Raw genomic sequence first — 20,084 nt, forward strand, 5'->3', positions numbered from 1 at the left:
CCATATGTATAACAGAAGCCAGTTAGAATCCTCAATCCTACAACACTCCAGCTCCGTTATGTATCGCATCCTCGTTTGCTCTGGCAGCAGACAACCTTGATCTTAGTGCTTGTAGATTAGCCACCAGAACTCCCTTGATCACTGGAGCATACAACTCTATCTTCTTATGCAAATAAGATCAATAGTACAATATTTGTATTATGAAAGATTCTAGATTCAGAAGTGTGTTGTCCTGCATTCATCGTCTTACGTATTACTATGCCATTTCTCGTCGGATGAAAACAGCCTTTAGCACGACTTATTTATTAATTCGGTGAGGATTTTTCTGTTAAACCTGCCTACTTGCAGGCTGTGCACGAGAGAGAGAGAGAGAGAGAGTGAGAGAGGACATCACAAATATATCAACTCGCAGCAACGTCATTGTTAGATAAGTACATATTCTTATTCAGCATAGAGGCAGAATATGCTTACATAAATATAAAGAACTGGAGCAGACTCCAGGGTGTCTGATTTTAGAAATATAAGACGACATGAAGATACCCTAATTGATCTGCTATCGTCAGCGCATTCCTCATGTACAGAGTCATCAACCGATACAATTAAAATGTACACATGCCTTAACTAAGAAGCCACCTCGGCCAGCTAGACCCTCGAGAGACCTTCTCGGAAGGACCAACTTCTATGAGGAGGGGGTCTTCATTGATGGTTTGGAGCTTGGGCCGCCAAAAGCCGATTGAAGATTGTTTGGTGATAGGCAGGAGGTCCGAATCTGATCGAGCTTCACATTCAAAGACAATCTTGTGGTTATTAATTAGGCTACTAATGTCACAATGGTAGCTGTTGCTCACACAAGATAAGCTCGGGAAGGGCATAATTAGAGCCTTCATTGGGTGCTTAGACTTCTGATTACGATCAGCCAAGACGGCCATGTCTTGATGAGAAAGCCGAGCACGAAGCTTCTGCAATGGCAGCAGAAAGTAGAGATGGTTGAATTGGAGGTCTTCGTCGGAGGGCAAAGGCAACACGCGGTTTCCAAGGGTAAAAGAGCTTGAATCGCAAACAAAGTGGTTAGGGTAATCAAGCATGAGCTCCCCTACTTTGACGGGCTGGCCGAATTCGAGAATCTCACCAGTGGCAATGTGAACGACTCTAGCGCAGCTGCGCCTAGAAGTGGGCCTGGTTGTGCAATACAGAACGTCAGGGGTCTCGCATTTGCAAGAGAGGTGTAGAGCGTTGCCCATAGCTCGCCGGCCTCTTCTTGCAAATAATCACTGCGACTACATCAAGGCGTCTAAAGCAGGGAGACAGCCAGCAGACACAGGTATTCTAAAGCAGGGAGACAGACAGAGGTATTAACGAGAGAGAGAGAGAGAGAGAAAGAGAGCTGGGTGATTTCTCTCATGTGGTAGATACGGATGTTTTAATGTCTACTGCGACGTGAGTACGGGGCATTGCTGTTGGCCTGTCCAGAGTACTGTATAGCCAATCACAAGCCGCCAAATCGGCCCAACCTTTAAGGACTCCTTCGTCCACACGTCACACGAGTCCTTCACACTTGTAAGCTCTAGTGTTCGAAAAAAACTATTTTCCCAAAAAGTAAAAAACCTTCATCTAAAAATTGTGAAATTATTTATAAAGAAAATTTTCAAATTTTGAAGGTTTTTGTTCTACAACCCCTCAAAATCTGCAGGTTTTTATACCCTTAAGTTTCAAATTTGAAGGTAGTTTTAAAAATCTGCAGGTGCAAATTACACTATACCGGGGTTTTTTTCGAACACTGTGCTCTACCATTTTCTTTTTGTCGTTGCATGAGACAAAAGCACATAATGATGAGTTACACTCATTACACTTCCTTACGGCTGAAGGGCATTGATATCCACGAAGCGCTTCTTAAAGGAACAAATTGCATGTTTATATTGTGTTGGAGCTTGGACTCCTACAAAACAAATTGCTCTAGAGTGCACTTACTTGAAATTCAAAATTTAACAACCGAAATCATAGCTTTCCTTTGAAATCAATTTCAAAATTTTGAAGAAAAACTAGCACATAGGTTGTCCAATTTTGAGTGTTTCACTGGGTGCTTAGACTTATGATTATGATTAGCCAAGATGGCCATGGCTTGATGAGAAAGCCGAACACGAAGCTTCTGCTATCATTGTGGATTGGATAGAAATCAAGATCAAACATGAAGACATTAAAGTGACTAAAAGGATAACAAGATGAGATCCTAGAGGATTAACCACAAATATAATGAGAGAAATCTACATCAAAGTGTGTAGGGTCCAAGATAAATATTAGAGAGTGTGATCAAGTGATAGAGGAGGTCGGAACTAAAAAACTAAAGCCATTTTTAAGTTGTTCGTTACTACATGATTTAGCGGGCACCTTGATGATGAAGTGAAAGGGGGTTCAACTTTTTTTAATAAAAAAATTACACTTTTTAGCTAGATTAAAGTCTAAAATGGGGATATGGAATTTAGGATGCACGATGGTGAGCCATCATGGATGTTTAGATTGGGGGGTGGGGGAGGGGTTGTTGGGGGAGGCCAGGGTGGGAGGAGGGGTTGTTGGGCTGCTGCGCTGGGGAAAGTAACAAATAGGGGAGGTGAAGCTTTGGTGGCAGATAGGAAAGAGAAAATTTAATGTTGAGCAACGATTGAAAAACTGAGAGGAAGGGTGTAGCTTGGGATTTTTAAATATAAAAAGTGTAAGGAGAGAAGATAGGACAAGAATTTAAAAAGTGCACTTTTTCAAAGCAGTAGCCCCACATCTCGTATTTTTTAGCTTTCTAAAGCCCTCTAAGTACATTCCAACCGTAATATAAGCCTAAGAAGGTAAACCTCAATTTTAATGGCTTAGGCATGCGTTAGCCATGTACCCTAGTGTCATCATGAACATTTACTATTACACATTCACAATCACAATGAAACTCCCCATTGAGCATTCTTGAGTCACTTGTTTTAAGTGTAGAGTTGTCATCAATGACTCGAATGTATGTCCATTGAGGAATAAGCTCTTGTTATTGATTTATCTTCTTAAAATTAAGCACTTACTTTTATGATTAATGTGGGTTTCACACAATTGACAAATGACTTAGTTTTACCTAATAACATATATCTCATTAGGTAAAATTTGGACTCAAAACACTAATTACTAAAAAAGAACGGGCTAGCCAATGAGAGTGCTAAGATTCCAGATACATGTAACGTAGATCTTTTTAACAGATTTGGCAAATCTCTCAAGATCAAGAAAGTGGAATATAATATTGGAGCCCCACATTAAAAGAATAAAGAGATGTCAGATGTACCTTGTGGTCCTTACAAAACGTCACATGGAAGTTTGAATTGGGAATCTCATTTCATATCTATTTTTAATGCTCACTTTTCACTTTCCCCCCTTTTCCATTCTCCTCGCTTTTTCCTATGTGGAATTGAATTTCACCATACCTCCTGATTCTTTGCTTCTTTCAATTTATGGTGGGTGGATGCATGGTAAGGTGGACTCGAAAGCTATGTCCTGGACATGGCTTTTAAACTGGTTTTTAGACATTTGGAAAAGTCATTTCTCCCACATTTTGTACGTTTGAAAAGCCTGAAAACAAAATCAGTTACAAGCAGCTCGTGGTGCACTCATTTCGCCACCTCTCTCTCTCTCTCTCTCTCTCTCTCTCACTCGCTTGCTCTCCATGCCTATTGCATGTCCCTTACTATTGTTTCACCGACACACACACATAAACATGGACCTTTTACCCATCATAGATTCCCAAGAATTTAGAGGCAGATGTAGAAGTTCAGCATGCGTAGAGGGTTGTGAGTCATGCATAAATTTTTATGCCAATGCAATCAAGGATTATCATGCACAAAAGAAGCAAGAACAACGTGCAAGGATGAATTCTAAAGTACAAGAAGAACAGGAGAACAATGCAAGTCATGGTGCAAACGAGCAGAAGCGTCAAAAAATATGTAACGACATTGTTCAGTACTTTGATCTGCGGACCAAGGGTCTAGACGAGAAGACAATATTTGATATATTATCTCAGGTTCTCCAACATCGCTCCATGAAGAAAATTTCTAGCAGTTTTCCACTATGGAACCAGACAAGTCTAATAGAGGGCATACGAAATACACTTGAAGTAGTGAAAGTGCCCAGAAACTTTGAGGAGCTATTTCTTAAAAGGTCTATTCCAATGATTCTTATGAATGACGCCGGCACAAATACATCTTCTCTTAACATTGCAATTGCTTCAAGCTAGTTGAACATACGCAGACGTGATTTCTATACCGCTAGGAGAGCGTTTGCAAACCTCTGCTAATGGTATTTTGCCATTATCTTCATGCCACCAGCAAGCCCGTGTAGTAGGAATAATTAGTGATGAGGTGAAAGAGCTTGTTTTAAATTTTTGGTTAAGCCATACTCGTGTTCGTTCACCAAACAAAAAGGATGTATGTCATAAGCGCCTTCGTAGAAAATCTTATGTTAAGCATTCGACACACCTTCTCGATCAATCTTAGGTAACAGCAACAGCCCGTGCTCCAACACCTGTGTTGATTTGGTGTGCTTTTATACATTACATATTCCTTAAATAGATTGAGATACTAGATTAGATGTTTCCAACTAGTATATAAACAAATGCCAAATTCTCACTCTTCTATGATTCTATCATCCTTGTATTTGTGTTGTTTCCTTCTTTTATCATGTGTCTATGTGTATTATGTCTTACTATCATATTTTTAGTCAGTCAACCTATAGCTCTTGGACTACTTGGGGAAGTTTAGGACTATAAAATCTAGCAAATAAAAAGAAACCATCCTCCCTCACAAGGCAAGGCATGGTTCTAAACGATTTTCAACTTGGGGCAACAATAAACAAAAGCAAGAAAATCGGTGTAAAACCAGTAAGAGATTGGTATTAAACTAGTAAGATACCTGATCGAAAACAAGCTATATACACTTAGGCTATAGCAAAAACAAGCTTAACTGGCTTTTCACAGTATCATACCGCTCCCAAACCAATATGATACCGTTTGTGGAATGATAGCTATATAAAACTAACACTACTAATAGGGAAAAGACCAATTGCCAGTTAAGCACTGCTATCATACTGGCTTAAGAGCATGGTCTCCTCTAATGTACTCTATATTTAGCAAGTTTTCTAATCGGTATTATACCGGTTGAACACTGGTATGATACCGAGTAAAGATAAGAAGGAGAAATTAGGGTGGCCATATGATACCTGTGTTTTGTACCGATATGATACCGTTTGGAACATTAGCTCTATGCAACATGCATTAGATATAAGGTAAAGATCAGCTTTTCTTTAGACAACACCAATTTTGAAACAATATGATACTGGTGTTAAACCAATAGGATACCAGTTGGTGAACCAACTACATACACCTAGGAACCTATAGCTACAAACTAGTTTCAAACCAAATGTTAAATTTGCTCTACGATGGTTTTGTACTGTAGGTTGAACTATATTTGTTGTTTAAGGAGATGCATCCATAGGCACCAGTTCATCAACAAGCTTTCAAGAAATTAAAGCCATACTTTGTACGCAAGCTTAAGGATCAATGCACTTGTTGTTGCATAACACATGTTCAGATGGTATTCTTAAAAGATGCGTTGAACTAGATTAGAGGATCTGCTTTTGGATTGCATGGCAAAGCATGTCAATGTGATTGTGTCATTTGTAATGTGGGTTCTCAGCCAAGTGGGTGCAAGGCTATAGAGAAGTCTTACAATAGCATCACAAGTGCATGGGAATCCATCCTATGTCCCAAAGTTGAAGGTACTATCTTCCATGCTTTAAAGTGTCTTATGGGGAGTTGCATTGTATATGGCCCTCGAAACATAGCAGTTTGCCCAGCTGAATCTGCATATGTTGGTTGGCTTGTCACCGTGAAGATCTTTCAAGACATAGAATGTGGAACCACTGATGATGGTGGCAAGACAAAGAAGAGGAAAGAGTTAATACACAAGGAAATGTCATGTAAGGCACTAAATCAAATGTTCAACGACCAGTTCAGAAAGTTTATGAAACATAATTTTGTGTACAGGTGGTGTTGAAATATACAAGTGAATAGGGTGTGTCTGGGAACAAGCCCTTGGCTAGAGGCTGTAAAAGAGAATCTGTAAATGTGAGAGAACCTGTGAAAAGGTGAGAAGAATCTACTAGGAGAGAATAAAGGGTAGCATGAGGAGATTTAGGAGGTGTGGAGATATTCTCGGAAGAGGTGGAGAGAATCAAGCAAAAGAGGTGGAGTAAATCAAGGAGAAATCAGTGGGATTAGATGCTTGGATGTAAACTCTATAAATTGAGGCATTGGCCTAATGAGAATTTGCTGGTTTTTTATTATCCATGCCTACATTAAGCTATCAGTTAGTTGCTCACTAATCACGACTTAATTATCGTCTAATCTCTTTGTTAATGATATTGATTCTAGCATTTGATCCACCATAGCTCATCACATTGCTGTAATTTTAACATGGTATCATAGCCTAGCCTAGAATCCATCAAGTTTATGAGCCCATTATCTTCCTAATCACTTGGCTAATTAAGATTAGTAGATAATTAGATTTTTACGTCTTTGTTTGTCAACAAACCTTCTGTACCCCCAGCTGGTGGAGGAGTTCTATCTCCCTACATACATCAATTTAGCCCAAACCACTTTAGCCACACATAGCTATCACTCTTGTGCTTTAGCCCATCAAGACAAACTTGCAAACCGCGAATGCAAGCTGTTGAAAATCGTGAATCTACAGGTACCTTTTTTTGAGGAAAAATGAGATCTTGTCTACTCTAGATCAAATTGCTCTAATTCCTCTTGGCCCTATGGGTTTTCAAGGGTGCTCTACAAGCTGATGAAGATAGAATTTGATTTGATCAAGTCTACAGTGAGATCCAAGCTCTTCATTAAATCTGCAGAAGCAGCAGGTGACTTTTGTAAAACAGAGATGAAGCATTCAATGTGTGGTCAAATCTTGTGTTTCTTGGCTTAATCCTCTACTAGACTAATTGCTATTGATGGCCTTGAAAGGATTTGAGCTCATTTAAACTCTAAGGCCTCAGATCTGGGATCCCCGCATACTCTGTCTTTTGCACACAAAATAAAGGATTAATTTGCTAATCAGTGATTAATCAATACTAATCACTATATTTTGGTACAATTGAGGGTTCAAATTAACCATTAGGTATTTGATACAGATCCCTATAACTTCAGATTGCAATTCAGAGATGGTTTGATACTCCAACCATTCCGTATAAATTGGTTACCCTTGATTTAATGTAATTTCTGGTAAAATTATGCTGATAAATTTGTGGTAATCATCATTTTACATTTATCCCTTAGTTAATGCCTGCAAATCACACTCAAATTCAAGATTATTCACAGCCAAAGTTGCATTTGGGAATGTGCATAAGAATGAATGCTATATGCATTATGTATTGGGCACATTACATCAGTGTAAAAATGGGATCAGACACTGTCCTTGTCCAGAATAAGGCAAGAGGTAAGACCTCCCGCATAGATTTGGGTTTGCATTGCATAATGACACAAGATAAACATTAAAAGCCCAAAAGAACTGTCAACAATACATTAAAACATGTTGCGCACATGGAGCAAGAACTAACGGACAAGCTCATGGCCCCAGCCATGAAAGAAGAAGAACATCTCTTTCCAAGAGAGGATCCACACCGAGAAGAAGAGCTAGACAAGGCATTAAAGAAAGACACGGACACGTGAAGAGAAGCTGCAACAACAAGAAGACTGAAAGAAGAGGAAGACATGGACGTGTGAAGAGAAGCTTCCCCACAACAAGAAGACTTAAGACAAGAGAAGATGTGAGGCTCCAAAGAGTGAGGAGCCATGTGAAAATCTCTAAGAGAGAGAGAGAGAGAGAGAGAGAGAGAGAAACCCCACAACCCTATGTAACCTGCCCCAACAGAGTAAAACCACCTCTGAGCCACCGATGATGTAGGCCATGTGTGGTAGATGTATGTATGAGCAATTTAGTCAAGGTCAAGGGCACTTGTAGTAGCCTTGGACACAAAGAGAGAGAGAGAGAGAGAGTGTGTCAAGGACTATGAGTTTAGGGATTTGAGGCACTGGTCGCGGACTATCAAGTAAAAGGGAAACTTGGTATAGGGTCTAGGTGTGCTAAAGATTATTCACTTGAGGGGAGGTATGCTAGGCGCTGGTCGCGGACTATCAAGTAAGAGGGAAACTTGGTATAGGGTCCAGGTGTGCTAGGAGTATTCACTTGAGGGGAGGTTGGAATATACCAGTGAATAGGGTGTGTGCGGGAACAAGCCCTTGGCTAGAGGCTGTAAAAGAGAATCTGTAAATGTGAGAGAACTTGTGAAAAGGTGAGAAGAATCTACTAGGAGAGAATAAAGGGTAGCATGAGGAGATTTAGGAGGTGTAGAGATATTCTGGGAAGAGGTGGAGAGAATCAAGCAAAACAGGTGGAGTAAATCAAGGAAAAATCAGTGGGATTAGATGCTTGGATGTAAACTCTATAAATTGAGGCATTAGATGCTTAGATGCTTGGATGTAAACTCTATAACTTGAGGGATTGACCTAATGAGAATTTGCTGGTTTTTGATTATCCATGCCTACATTAAGCTATCAATTTTTAATTACTCACTAATCACGTCTTAATTATCATCTAATCTCTTTGTTAATGATGTTGATTCTAGAATTTGATCCACCACAGCTCCTCACATTGTTGTAATTTTAACATGGTATCAGAGCCTAGCCTAGAATCCATCAAGTTAATGAGTCCATTATCTTGCTAATCACTTGGCTAATTAGGATTAGTAGATAATTATATTTTTACCTCTTTGTCAACAAACCCTCTGTACCCTCAGTTGGTGGAGGAGCTCTATCTCCCTACATACATCAAATTAGCCCAAACCACTTTAGCCACACATAGCTATCACCCTTGTGCTTCAGCCCATCAAGAAAAACCTGCAAACCGCCAACGCCAGCTGCTAAAAATCATGAATCTACAGGCACTTTTTTTTGAGGAAAAATGAGATCTTGTCTACTCCAGATCAAATTGCTCTAATTCCTCTTGGCCCTAAAGGTTTTCAATGGTGCTCTACAACTTGATGAAGACAGAATTTGATTTGATCAAGTCTACATTGAGATCCAAGCTCTTCATCAAATCTGCAGGAGGTGACTTTGGTAAAATAGAGATTAAGCATTCAATGTTTGGTCAAATCTTGTGTTTCTTGGCTAAATACTCTACTAGACTAATTGCTATTGATGGCCTCGAAAGGATTTGAGCTCATTTGAACTCTAAGGTCTCAGATCTGGGCTCCCCGCATACTCTGTTTTTTGCACACAAAAGAGAGAATTAATTTGCTAATCAGTGATTAATCAATGCTAATCACTGTATTTTGGTACAATTGAGGGTTCAAATTAACCATTAGGTATTTGATACAAATCCCTATAACTTCAGATTGCGATTCGGAGATGGTTTGATACTCCAACCACTTTGTACAAATTAGTTACCCTTGATTTAATGTAATTTTTGGTAAAATTATGTTGATAAATTTATGGTAATCATTATTTTGCATTTACCCCTTGGTTAATGCCTGCAAATCACACTCAAATTCAAGATTATTCATAGCCAGAGTTGCATTTGGGAATGTGCATAAGAATGAATGCTATATGCATTATGTATTGGGCACATTACATCGGTGTAAAAATGGGATCAGACACTGCCCTTGTCCAGAATAAGGCAAGAGGTAAGACCTCCCGCATAGATTTGGGTTTGCATTGCATAATGACACAAGATAAACATCAAAAGCCCAAAAGAACTGTCAACAATACATTAAAACATGTTGCTCACATGGAGCAGGAACTAATAGACAAGCTCATGGCCCCAGCCATGAAAGAAGAAGAACATCTCTTTCCAAGAGGAGGATCCGCACAGAGAAGAAGAGCTAGACGAAGGATTGAAGGAAGACATGGACGCCTGAAGAGAAGCTGCCACAACAAGAAGACTAAAAGAAGAGGAATACATGGACGCGTGAAGAGAAGCAGCCCCACAACAAGAAGACTTAAGATAAGAGAAGATGTGAGGCTCCAAAGAGTGAGGAGCCATGTGAAAATCTCAGAGAGAGAGAGAGAGAGAGAGAGAGAGAGAGAGAGAGAGAGAGAGAGAGAGAGAGAGAGAGAGAGAGAGAGAGAGAGACCCCACAACCCTATGTAACCTGCCCCAACAGAGTAAAACCACCTCTGAGCCACCGATGATGTAGGCCATGTGGTAGATGTATGTGTGAGCACTTTAGTCAAGGTCACGGGCACTTGTAGTAGCCTTGGACACAGAGAGAGAGAGAGAGTGTCAAGGACTATGAGTTTAGGGATTTGAGGCACTGATCATGGACTATCAAGTAAAAGGGAAATTTGGTATAGGGTCCAGGTGTGCTAAAGATTATTCACTTGAGGGGAGGTGTGCTAGGCGCTGGTCTCGGACTATCAAGTAAGAGGGAAACTTGGTATAGGGTCCAGGTGTGCTAGGAGTATTCACTTCTTGAGGGGAGGTGTTGAAATATACAAGTGAATAGGGTGCGTGCGGGAACAAGCCCTTGGCTAGAGGCTGTAAAAGAGAATCTCTAAATGTGAGAGAACCTATGAAAAGGTGAGAAGAATCTACTAGGAAAGAATAAAGGGTAGCATGAGGAGATTTAGGAGAGGTGTGGAGATATTTTGGGAAGAGGTGGAGAGAATCAAGGAAAAGAGGTGGAGTAAATCAAGGCGAAATCAATGGGATTAGATGCTTGGCTGATGTAAACTCTATAAATTGAGGCATTGGCCTAAAGAGAATTTGCTGGTTTTTTATTATCCATGCCTACATTAAGCTATCAATTAATTACTCACTAATCACATCTTAATTATCATTTAATCATATCTTAATTATCATCTAATCTCTTTGTTAATTACTAACTAATCATCTGTTGATTGCTCACTAATCATGTCTTAATTATCATCTAATCTCTTTGTTAATGATGTTGATTCTAGCATTTGATCCACCATAGCTCATCACATTGTTGTAATTTTAACATGGCATCAGAGCCTCTAGCCTAGAATCCATCAGAGTTTATGAGCCCATTATCTTGCTAATCACTTGGCTAATTAAGATTAGTAGATAATGAGATTTTTACCTCTGTCAACAAACCTTCTGTACCCCCTGCTGGTGGAGGTGCTCTATCTCCCTACATACATAAAATTATCCCAAACCACTTTAGCCACACATAGCTATCACCCTTGTTTTTTAGCCCATCAAGACAAACCCGCAAACCGCTAATGCAAGCTACTGAAAATCGCGAATCTGCAGGCACCTTTTTTTGAGGAAAAATGAGATCTTGTCTACTCCAGATCAAATTGCTCTAATTCCTCTTGGCCCTAGGGGTTTTCAAGGGTGCTCTACAAGCTGATGAATGAAGACAGAATTTGATTTGATCAAGTCTATAGTGAGATCCAAGATCTTCATCAAATCTGTAGGTGACTTTGGTAAAACAGAGATTAAGCATTCAATGTTTAGTCAAATCTTATGTTTCTTGGCTTGAATCTAATTGCTATTGATGGCCTTGAAACACCATATTGGGGAATTTGGGAATTTCCTAAGTCCCACTTTGAGAAATAGACCTATTTTTTGTGCATTCTGTATAGAAATATTTGTATTTTTATAGCCAAACCTACAAGTTTACCTTATCTATGAGAATAAAGCAAATTAAATGTTGAAAAAAATAACTAGAAAACTAGAGTATGTGTGTTTTCATAAGGAATTTCTTCTTTACTTCACTTTATATTAATACATGATGCTTGGACATCAATGCATTCTCTCTCTCTCTCTCTCTCTCTCTCTCTCCAATCCTTGACCTTTGACTACATATGCATAGTCGCCATACAATATAATAGTATGGTTATAATTCTGGTTAGCTCTTTCTAGTAAGTTGGAAAGAATATGTATGTGTGGTTAATAGTCTCGAAAAGAAAATCCCAAAAAATATTACTTAGAATTATTTGAGATCAAAGCACACTATATTCTTTTTGTCTATATTTGTGCTGAATGTTTCTAAGTTGGAAAAAGGATATCTACGTTACCCTTGAAAATAAAAATCAAAACAACAATAATGAGACTAATTTGAGATTTAATATATCTAGTATACTTTGCATTCATACTGCAGTCATTTAATATCAAAGCACAGTTGGTATATTTTTTCATCAAAGCCCGTTCTCTCCATCAAAATATAGTTAGAATATCACTCTTCCACGATGATCTTGTTTACAAAATAATCAAGTCTTCTATGAAATCACAACCCAAAAACCTTGAGCTAGTCTCCAATGTTGAAAGAATTTATAAACACCAAGGTATAAGTTAGAGACATGAATGTATTGTTGCCTTGTCACATCATTTTTGCGGAAGGTAAAATTCTAAAGTTTTTTAATGAAGTGTCTAGCTACATGACCACAAGATACTTCATAAAAGTATATTTTTGACCGTGTGGCCAAAGATCACAAAAGACAATATTATAGGACTATTGAATTAAGAAGCAACAATGCATATAGTTGCAATGAACATTTTAGAATATATTTCCATACACACATGCTACAACACTTCCACATTAATATGCATATAGGACATATGTGTAGATCATACTTAGAAAAACATATTTTAAGAGGAAAAATATTCGACCATGTGACCAAATATCAATAGACACCAACTTGATACCTTTGATAATATGAGTCATACCAATATTTCGATCAAAGCAGTGCAATTGCAATTGGCAAAAGCATTGTAGCTATATGATACAAAAAAAAGATCCAACACTTTAGACAAATATTTGGATCAAAGTAATGCAATTGGAATTGATTCAAGCATTCTAGCTACCATACAAGAAATTGCTTCTTCCAATATAACTTCAACAATATACTTGAAAATAAAATTCAAAACAACAATACTGAGACTAATTTGAGATTTAAACTTTTCTAGTATATTTTGCATTCATGCACGCATTCATTTAATATCAAAGCACAATTAGTATACCTTTTCATAAAAACACATTTTCTCCATCAAATTACATTTAGAATATCATTCTTCATTGAGGAGCTTGTATATAATACAATGAATTCTTCCATGAAATCACAATCCAGAAATCTTGAGCTAGTCTCTCTGATGTTGAACGCATTTATAAACACCAAGGTACAAGTTGTAGAAAAGAGTGTATTATTTTTGTGTCACATCATTTTCGTGGAAAGTACAATTTTTGAAGGTTTTTTATGAAGTGTCTAGCTACACGACCATTTATGTAGTCTTCCTTATATCCTAGCTGATGAGCAAGTTGCATTGCTTCCTTATATCCTAGCTGATGAGCAAGTTGCATTGCGTCCATATCCTTTAGAGTAGAAACCAAAGGAATCCGCTTTAACCTCGATACTTGTGAGACACCCAATGGATGGGTTGGATGAATTGAGACTCTTGATGATGATCCTTGTATAATTGATGATCTCTTCAAGCAAGAAGTGATTGAAGATTGTTTCATATATATTCCATCTCCATGATTGATGTTGTTGGGTTGTACTGATGATGAAGATGACATAGCATTATCATCTCCTTTAAGCCATGTGTCAATCACAACCTTGAATTGTGTGTACAACTCATGTCCATATTGAACTGGCTCAAGTCCATATCGATCAAATTTTATGACTTCACGTGCATTATGGGATCCACTTAAGCGAGTCAAGTAGGGTAGAAGTTCCTCAATCAATATTGAGTCTCCTTGGTTAACATCAAATGTCTGTGGATAGATGCAGTTCTCATCAAGAGGGTTAGGACACCCCTTGTAGGGACTATCATCTATCAAAATAGTCTTGCTATGTTCACAAACATTGCCATATTCGTTCCACACATACTGAAGGGGCTTGAACATTGCTTCCACCCCCATCTTGTCTGGCCGATAGATGATCTTGAGTGGATGCGTATGGCATTTCTCCTGTCCCCAAATCATGAAAAAGGGATATCTCCTTTTTGCATAGCTCTCCAAGCAATTGATTATTGCGATGACATTTTTGCGTGAAGCTGTAGACCAAACTCCCACTTGGAATCTTGCAAATGTAGCTTCAAGAAACTCAATGCATCCTGGTCGAAGAACAACCCATTGCTTGCCCACTCGAAAACTTTGGAACCTCTTTGATGTGGAAAAACAACGTTGTAAAAGAAGACCATTGAGATCAAGTATCACACATAGTTTGGTAGCACTTTTCGCCAAGGCCACATCACTTACTTTGTTTGCTCTGCTTAAATCTGCCAAATATGCAAATAGACTATTCTTAGTCAAATTTGAATCATTCTATCATACAACACAAAGGTTAAGAATAAAATAGACATCTAGTCTCTTACAAGATTTTTTTTTCATTTTAGAGCTAGTAAGCTAAGATAAAAACATTATATATAGTTCAATAGGGCTAAGTTTATTGTACTATTCCATATGTACATTGTATAAGACATTAAATTTAATATGCAAATAGTATGCATGGATGGTAGATACTTCATCAAAATATATTTTTGACCATGTGGCAAAAAAATCTCAAAAAGTAATATTATATGACTATTGAATTAAGATACAACAATGTATATAGTTGCAATGAACATTTTAGAATATTTTTCCATACACAGATGCTACAATATTCCACATTGATGTGCATGTAGGACATGCATGTTGAGCATACTTAGAAAAACATATTTCAAGAGAAAAAATATTAGATCATGTGGCCTAATATCAATAGACACCACATTGACACCTTTGATAATACAAGTCATACCAATGTTTCAATCAAAGCACTGCAATTGAAATTGAAAAACTCAATGTAGTTGTATGACACAAAACATTTTCTTCTAATATATTTGACCACATGGCAAAATATTGAAGGACACAAAACTTTAGAGAAAACCAATACCAACATTTGGATCAAAGTAATGTAATAGTAATTGATTGAAGCATTCTAGCTATACCATACAAGAAAATATTTCTTCCAACATTATCATGTACTTCATACTTGTATTTTAATACAGAAGCACAAACTTTTTGCAACCAATTTTAGGTACAATATGATGAAAATATTTCTAAAAATAAGGACTCTTAAACAATAAACACAAAACTGAGAGAAATAGGCTTGTAAGGCTTGCTTTAGATAGCACCACACAATGAGAAAATATGTAGGAAATGTTATGTCATGAAATCATCCTCCAAAACACAAGTTCAACCTTACACCATAGTGTTCTCAGTGACAAAAGTTAGAGATAGAGAGGTTCAAACACCTGAAGTAGCCTTCAACCTCTCTTTCATAATAATATTTGCTATGTCTTGGCTTGATTCATCCACACCCTCCGGCGGTAGGTCAAGAGCTAGAGCACCAATGGGAGGAACCTCTTGAGCACTTGTAGGTGGGTTGGCGCTCTCATGGGCTCTCTAACATACCGCTTCAATCTCTCTTTGCTCTACCTTCTTTTTCTTTCTAAATATGGCCTTTGCAATAGTTTGTTCTTCTTCAAGCTCTCCATCCTTTCCTTCTTTGTCAATGGCTTCAATGGATTCATTATCCAAAATGCATGGCTTGTTGGAATTTCCAACATATCGATCTAGATTGATGAAGCTTTTCTCCATGGTCACAAGTGTCAACACAACAAATGAATCCATGACCCCAAAAGCAAGACTCTTGGCCATTGGTAGGAAGTCAACACTTCCAACTTGCATATGGTACTTGCATGAAAGATTCTCAAGGGCCTCCTCCATAGCTGCCATTTGTTTGCGGTTGAGAAATGACAACAAAATGAATTGTTTAGGCTCACATGTCATTTTTAACAATGTGAAGACCACCTTTCCAAACATGATAGAATCCCATGTCATGCCCCCAACTCCATGTGCCGCTTCTAGGACAACCACACCAATGGTAATAGGATCTTTATACACATTGTATATAAGATCGAATGCCTCAAGGTTGCACCCCACAATATATACTTGCCAAGGTAAGCTAGTAGAAGAATGAAGAGGATCTTGCTTCTTCACAATAAGAAAGTTCACAATGTCTTTTGCACCATTTGGCAATGGTCCTGCATCAGCCCCACGTGTGAGCTTTTTTGACACCCAATCACTGCAAACACCTAAAATCTTTGTGTATACATCGTTGGTGATGTCGTATTCAGCAACAAGATCTTCCCAACTCTTCATCATACTATTGCTAGCATGAGTTGAGGCATTGAAGAGAGAAACTAGCTCCTCATGGAGCACCCTATCTTGCTTGATTTGCTTTGCCCTTGTCTCCATGTCAACAACATCCTCTTTGTCCCATTTGTTTCTAAGAAAGATGATGTGTCCATCATTAACTTCCTTTTGTAATGTGAGGATGTCCCCATCCTTTAGACCCATAAGGCAACGAAAAGTTGTGGGAGAAGGCTGCCTTCCCTTCTTTGTGGTGGTATCCTCTTGAGATGAAAGCTCCCCCTTTGAGTATCTCTTCATGATGGTAATCCAACCATCAAATATCTCTTGTGTGCTCACTATCATATGACAATCACGTGATGCACACTTTTCTCCAATGTATTCTATAAATCTCTATCAAAAATAAAAATATGAAATGAGAAAGAAAACACCAAATGCACCTTGAATAAGACAAGCTAAGGTTGTACATCATTACCTCCCATGGTACTCTTTGAGGACTACCCTTTGGAAGCCCTTGTTGAGGTTTTGGTGGTGACCCAAATGCTATCCATTGATCCCTTACTTGTTGAAGTTGCTCAAGATAAGGACCATTCTTCATAACATTGTGGGATTCCATATTCATTCCCAAATGCTATCCATTGATCCCTTACTTGTTGAAGTTGCTCAAGATAAGGACCATTCTTCATAACATTGTGGGATTCCATATTTGTCATCCTAGAAAGCTCAATGCACATTTCAGCAGGACAGTCCACCAAGATTCTTGCATTCCTTGTGGCATATAGATGTTTGGTTGCTAGGCATCGATGAGTGCTACTTAGGATATAGATCTTTGTCGCATGGATTGAGTGAAGACCTGATATGATCCAATAGGAGTAAGAATGTAGCTTATCCACTTCCACCTTGTCACGATGCATGGGTCGCTTCACATCACTCTCCTCCAAAAAGGGCATGAGGTATGCTACTGTTGCTGGATTCATGGGATTCTTTACAAAAGATGATGTCAAATTTTGCACATAATCCCAACAAAGTGTTCTATAGGCATATAAAGGTGGTGCCTCATAGCATCTACCAACATCAATAGGAAACTGTGTGGTTGAGCCAAATGGAAAGTATTTTTCAAACATGTGAAATCCTGAACCATCCTTTTTACCCTTCTTCTTAACCATGTCCGGAAAGTCAAAGGTTCTTTCAACACCCTTGACTTCAAGTGACACCAAAGGTGTTACTTGGATTACTTGTGCCTTTGAAGATTGGTTTGTGTTGTCTAGAGGAGTGTTAGGAGGTACACTCACACCAAGAGCCTGTGAGTTTGAAGCTATTGATTGTGCTTGTGCATCTTGAATCTTTGTCCTCTTCTTTGGTCGAACACCATGTTTTGTAGGAAAAAGAAGTTCACTATGCTTGATAGACTTAAATGTAGCTATTATGCCCTGTGTGCCTGATATCTCCTCTGGGAGGCTCCAACCCATTGCTCTCAAAGAGTATACTTCATCCTCTTTTATATGTGTAGATTGAAAAGATAAGAGATCCAAGTTGTATTCAATGTTCTTTCCCTTGATCTTTACTACAATACACGGGATCCCTTCCTTCCCAGCACATCCATCCATCAACCCCTCAATGATCCCAACTTAATCATGTGTTGAATCCTCAAGCTTTGAAGCATATAAAAGGACATTGTTTGCCCTTTTTCCTTCTTTGTCATAAACATCCATAAACCAAGGCCACACAAAATCCCCACTAACTCCATCAATGATTTGATTCTCCTTCCTTGCCGAAGTAGATTTCTTTGCCATTGAATAAACCTACATAAGTACAAAAAATAAGATATATTAGAAACAAATCTCAAGTTTTGACCACATGGCTAAAGCTTTACTCAATAGTGTTATGATTACCATATGCATGCATAGGATTTGACCAATGTATGTCCAAATATCATCATAGAAAGGGTTTAAGTTATAATTTAACCATATGGCAAGATATTGCATAGAAATATTATGTTTTGACCACATGGCCAAAACTTTATTCAATAGTGTTATGATTATAATATGCATGCATAGGATTTGACCATATGGCAAAAACTTTTCTCTTTCTAGTTTTACTCTGAGAAGGAATCTCTACCTAGCCTTGAGGCTTTTCCATATACAAGTGATCTTGATCTATATACAATTTCAGAACACAAAAAGAACCATCTTTGTAAGCTAGGTGCTCATAGATTTTAGCTATATTTTCATGCAACAATCAAACACAGGTGAGCATGGATTTTATCCATACTCTCATGCCACAATTAAAGGTTTATTTGTAATGCCAATTTTCATGTAGACATGGTCATAGGTTCATCATGGACCTATTATAGTGGAAGTGGCCAATTGATAATTCATATTCATGGGCTTTTGAAGAGATGTCTTCTATAGAATTTGACCATGTGGAAAAAACTTTGCTTTGTTTAGTTTTACTCTTAGAAGACACCTCTACTTGGCCAACTTCCTTGAGGCCTTTCAATATACAAGTGATCTTGTAATTAAGATGATTGAAAAAGAATTTTAGAACAGAAAAAGAACCATCTTAGTAACCTAGGTGTCCATGGATTTTAACCATGATTCCACGCAACAATCAAACATAGGTGCTCGTGGATTTTAGCCATACTATTATGCAACATTGAAAGAATACATGATTTTCTTACTTTTTTTCCATAATTTCAAATTTTGTTTGACATGAAATAGAGAGACAATGTGTTACATGTAACAATTGAGATACAAAGATTTGACCACAAGGCAGAAGCCTGTGTGTCCAAAATGTTGAATGTAATAATTATAAGGTAGAATTTGACCATATGAACAAATCTTGTGACAATGGAGAGCACTAATGTTAGAGATCACTAATGGATATACAGAAGTGAGCATGGATTTTATCCATACTCTCATGCCACAATGAAAGGTCACTTTTGTTTGAAGCATCATATAACCAGAAGTATATTTTTGTTACCTCTTTTGTAAGCACAAGTATATGTGTGTCTTGAAAAAGTCATTTCATGTGAAATGCATACATATACAGAGAATTATTCTACAATGTCCAATTAGTCTCTATTGTGCTACATGGATAGATCACTATTTTCTACGTAGCGAGTGATTACACATATGTGCAAGTAGTATATACAAGTATGCTTATACAAGCAAGGTCAACGCAGCATACAAGAAGAATCAGCAAGACAGAAGCATTCTCAAGGGACAAGGTCGCATCTTTGCCATAACAAGAGTGTTGAAAAACTGATCAAGGTTAGTTTCATACTTGTTTTCTTATTTCTGCATTGTTTGTTTTTTCAAGTAGGCTCTTAGTCAAGAAACATTCTCGATTTTAAGAAAACTGGGTGTAAAGTTAACCATATTTTTTTATGTCATGAATGTACTATATGATCTCATTTATCTTACTAGACTAATTATGATTAAGAAAGATTAATTATGTAATTAAGTATTATGAACCAGAAAATCAAGAAAAGAAAGAACATGCATGAGGCAAAGAGCCTACCTTTAAATGGCTATGGTTACGATGCTTGCTGGCAAAGTTCTGATTAGCGTCAATATTGTGAATGGCTGTTGTTGTTGCGAAGCTTGCTGGCAAAGTCGCTTCTGATTAGCGTCTGATTAGCGTGTGAAGACAGAAACAAGAAGATAAAAAGAAGTAGATATGCAGATGAAACATACATGAAGGGTCAAAATCTTGCTTAAGCACAACTAAATCTTTTGATTAGAGAGCTTAGGTGAGGCGTAATGCAGAGAAAACATCACAGAGAGAGCAAGAACAAAAACTAGGGTCGAAAGTGCGAGCAAGAAGAAGAGTACGTTTTTAGGAGAAGA

At 38.0% G+C, this 20,084-nt stretch overlaps 2 protein-coding genes across 2 annotated transcripts; both read right to left on the reverse strand.

Annotated features, from left to right (window-relative positions):
- Window positions 1–436: 436 nt before the first annotated feature.
- Window positions 437–1,354, reverse strand: LOC147631478 (uncharacterized). The gene has a single exon (XM_086809106.1). The coding sequence runs from the start codon at window positions 1,239–1,241 to the stop codon at window positions 618–620; it is 624 nt and encodes a 207-aa protein (XP_086665232.1). The 5' UTR covers window positions 1,242–1,354; the 3' UTR covers window positions 437–617.
- Window positions 1,355–15,324: 13,970 nt separating this feature from the next.
- On the reverse strand, window positions 15,325–16,578 carry LOC147631479 (uncharacterized). The gene is made up of 2 exons (XM_086809192.1): window positions 15,715–16,578; window positions 15,325–15,483 (listed from the first exon to the last, which is right to left on the reverse strand). Exons 1-2 carry the CDS (start codon window positions 16,576–16,578, stop codon window positions 15,325–15,327), a joined length of 1,023 nt encoding a protein of 340 aa, XP_086665318.1.
- Window positions 16,579–20,084: the final 3,506 nt, after the last annotated feature.

Source organism: Cibotium barometz, chromosome 15 (genome assembly GCF_041138505.1).
Source record: "Cibotium barometz isolate CiBa-2024 chromosome 15, ASM4113850v1, whole genome shotgun sequence".
Taxonomy (NCBI): Eukaryota; Viridiplantae; Streptophyta; class Polypodiopsida; order Cyatheales; family Cibotiaceae; genus Cibotium; species Cibotium barometz.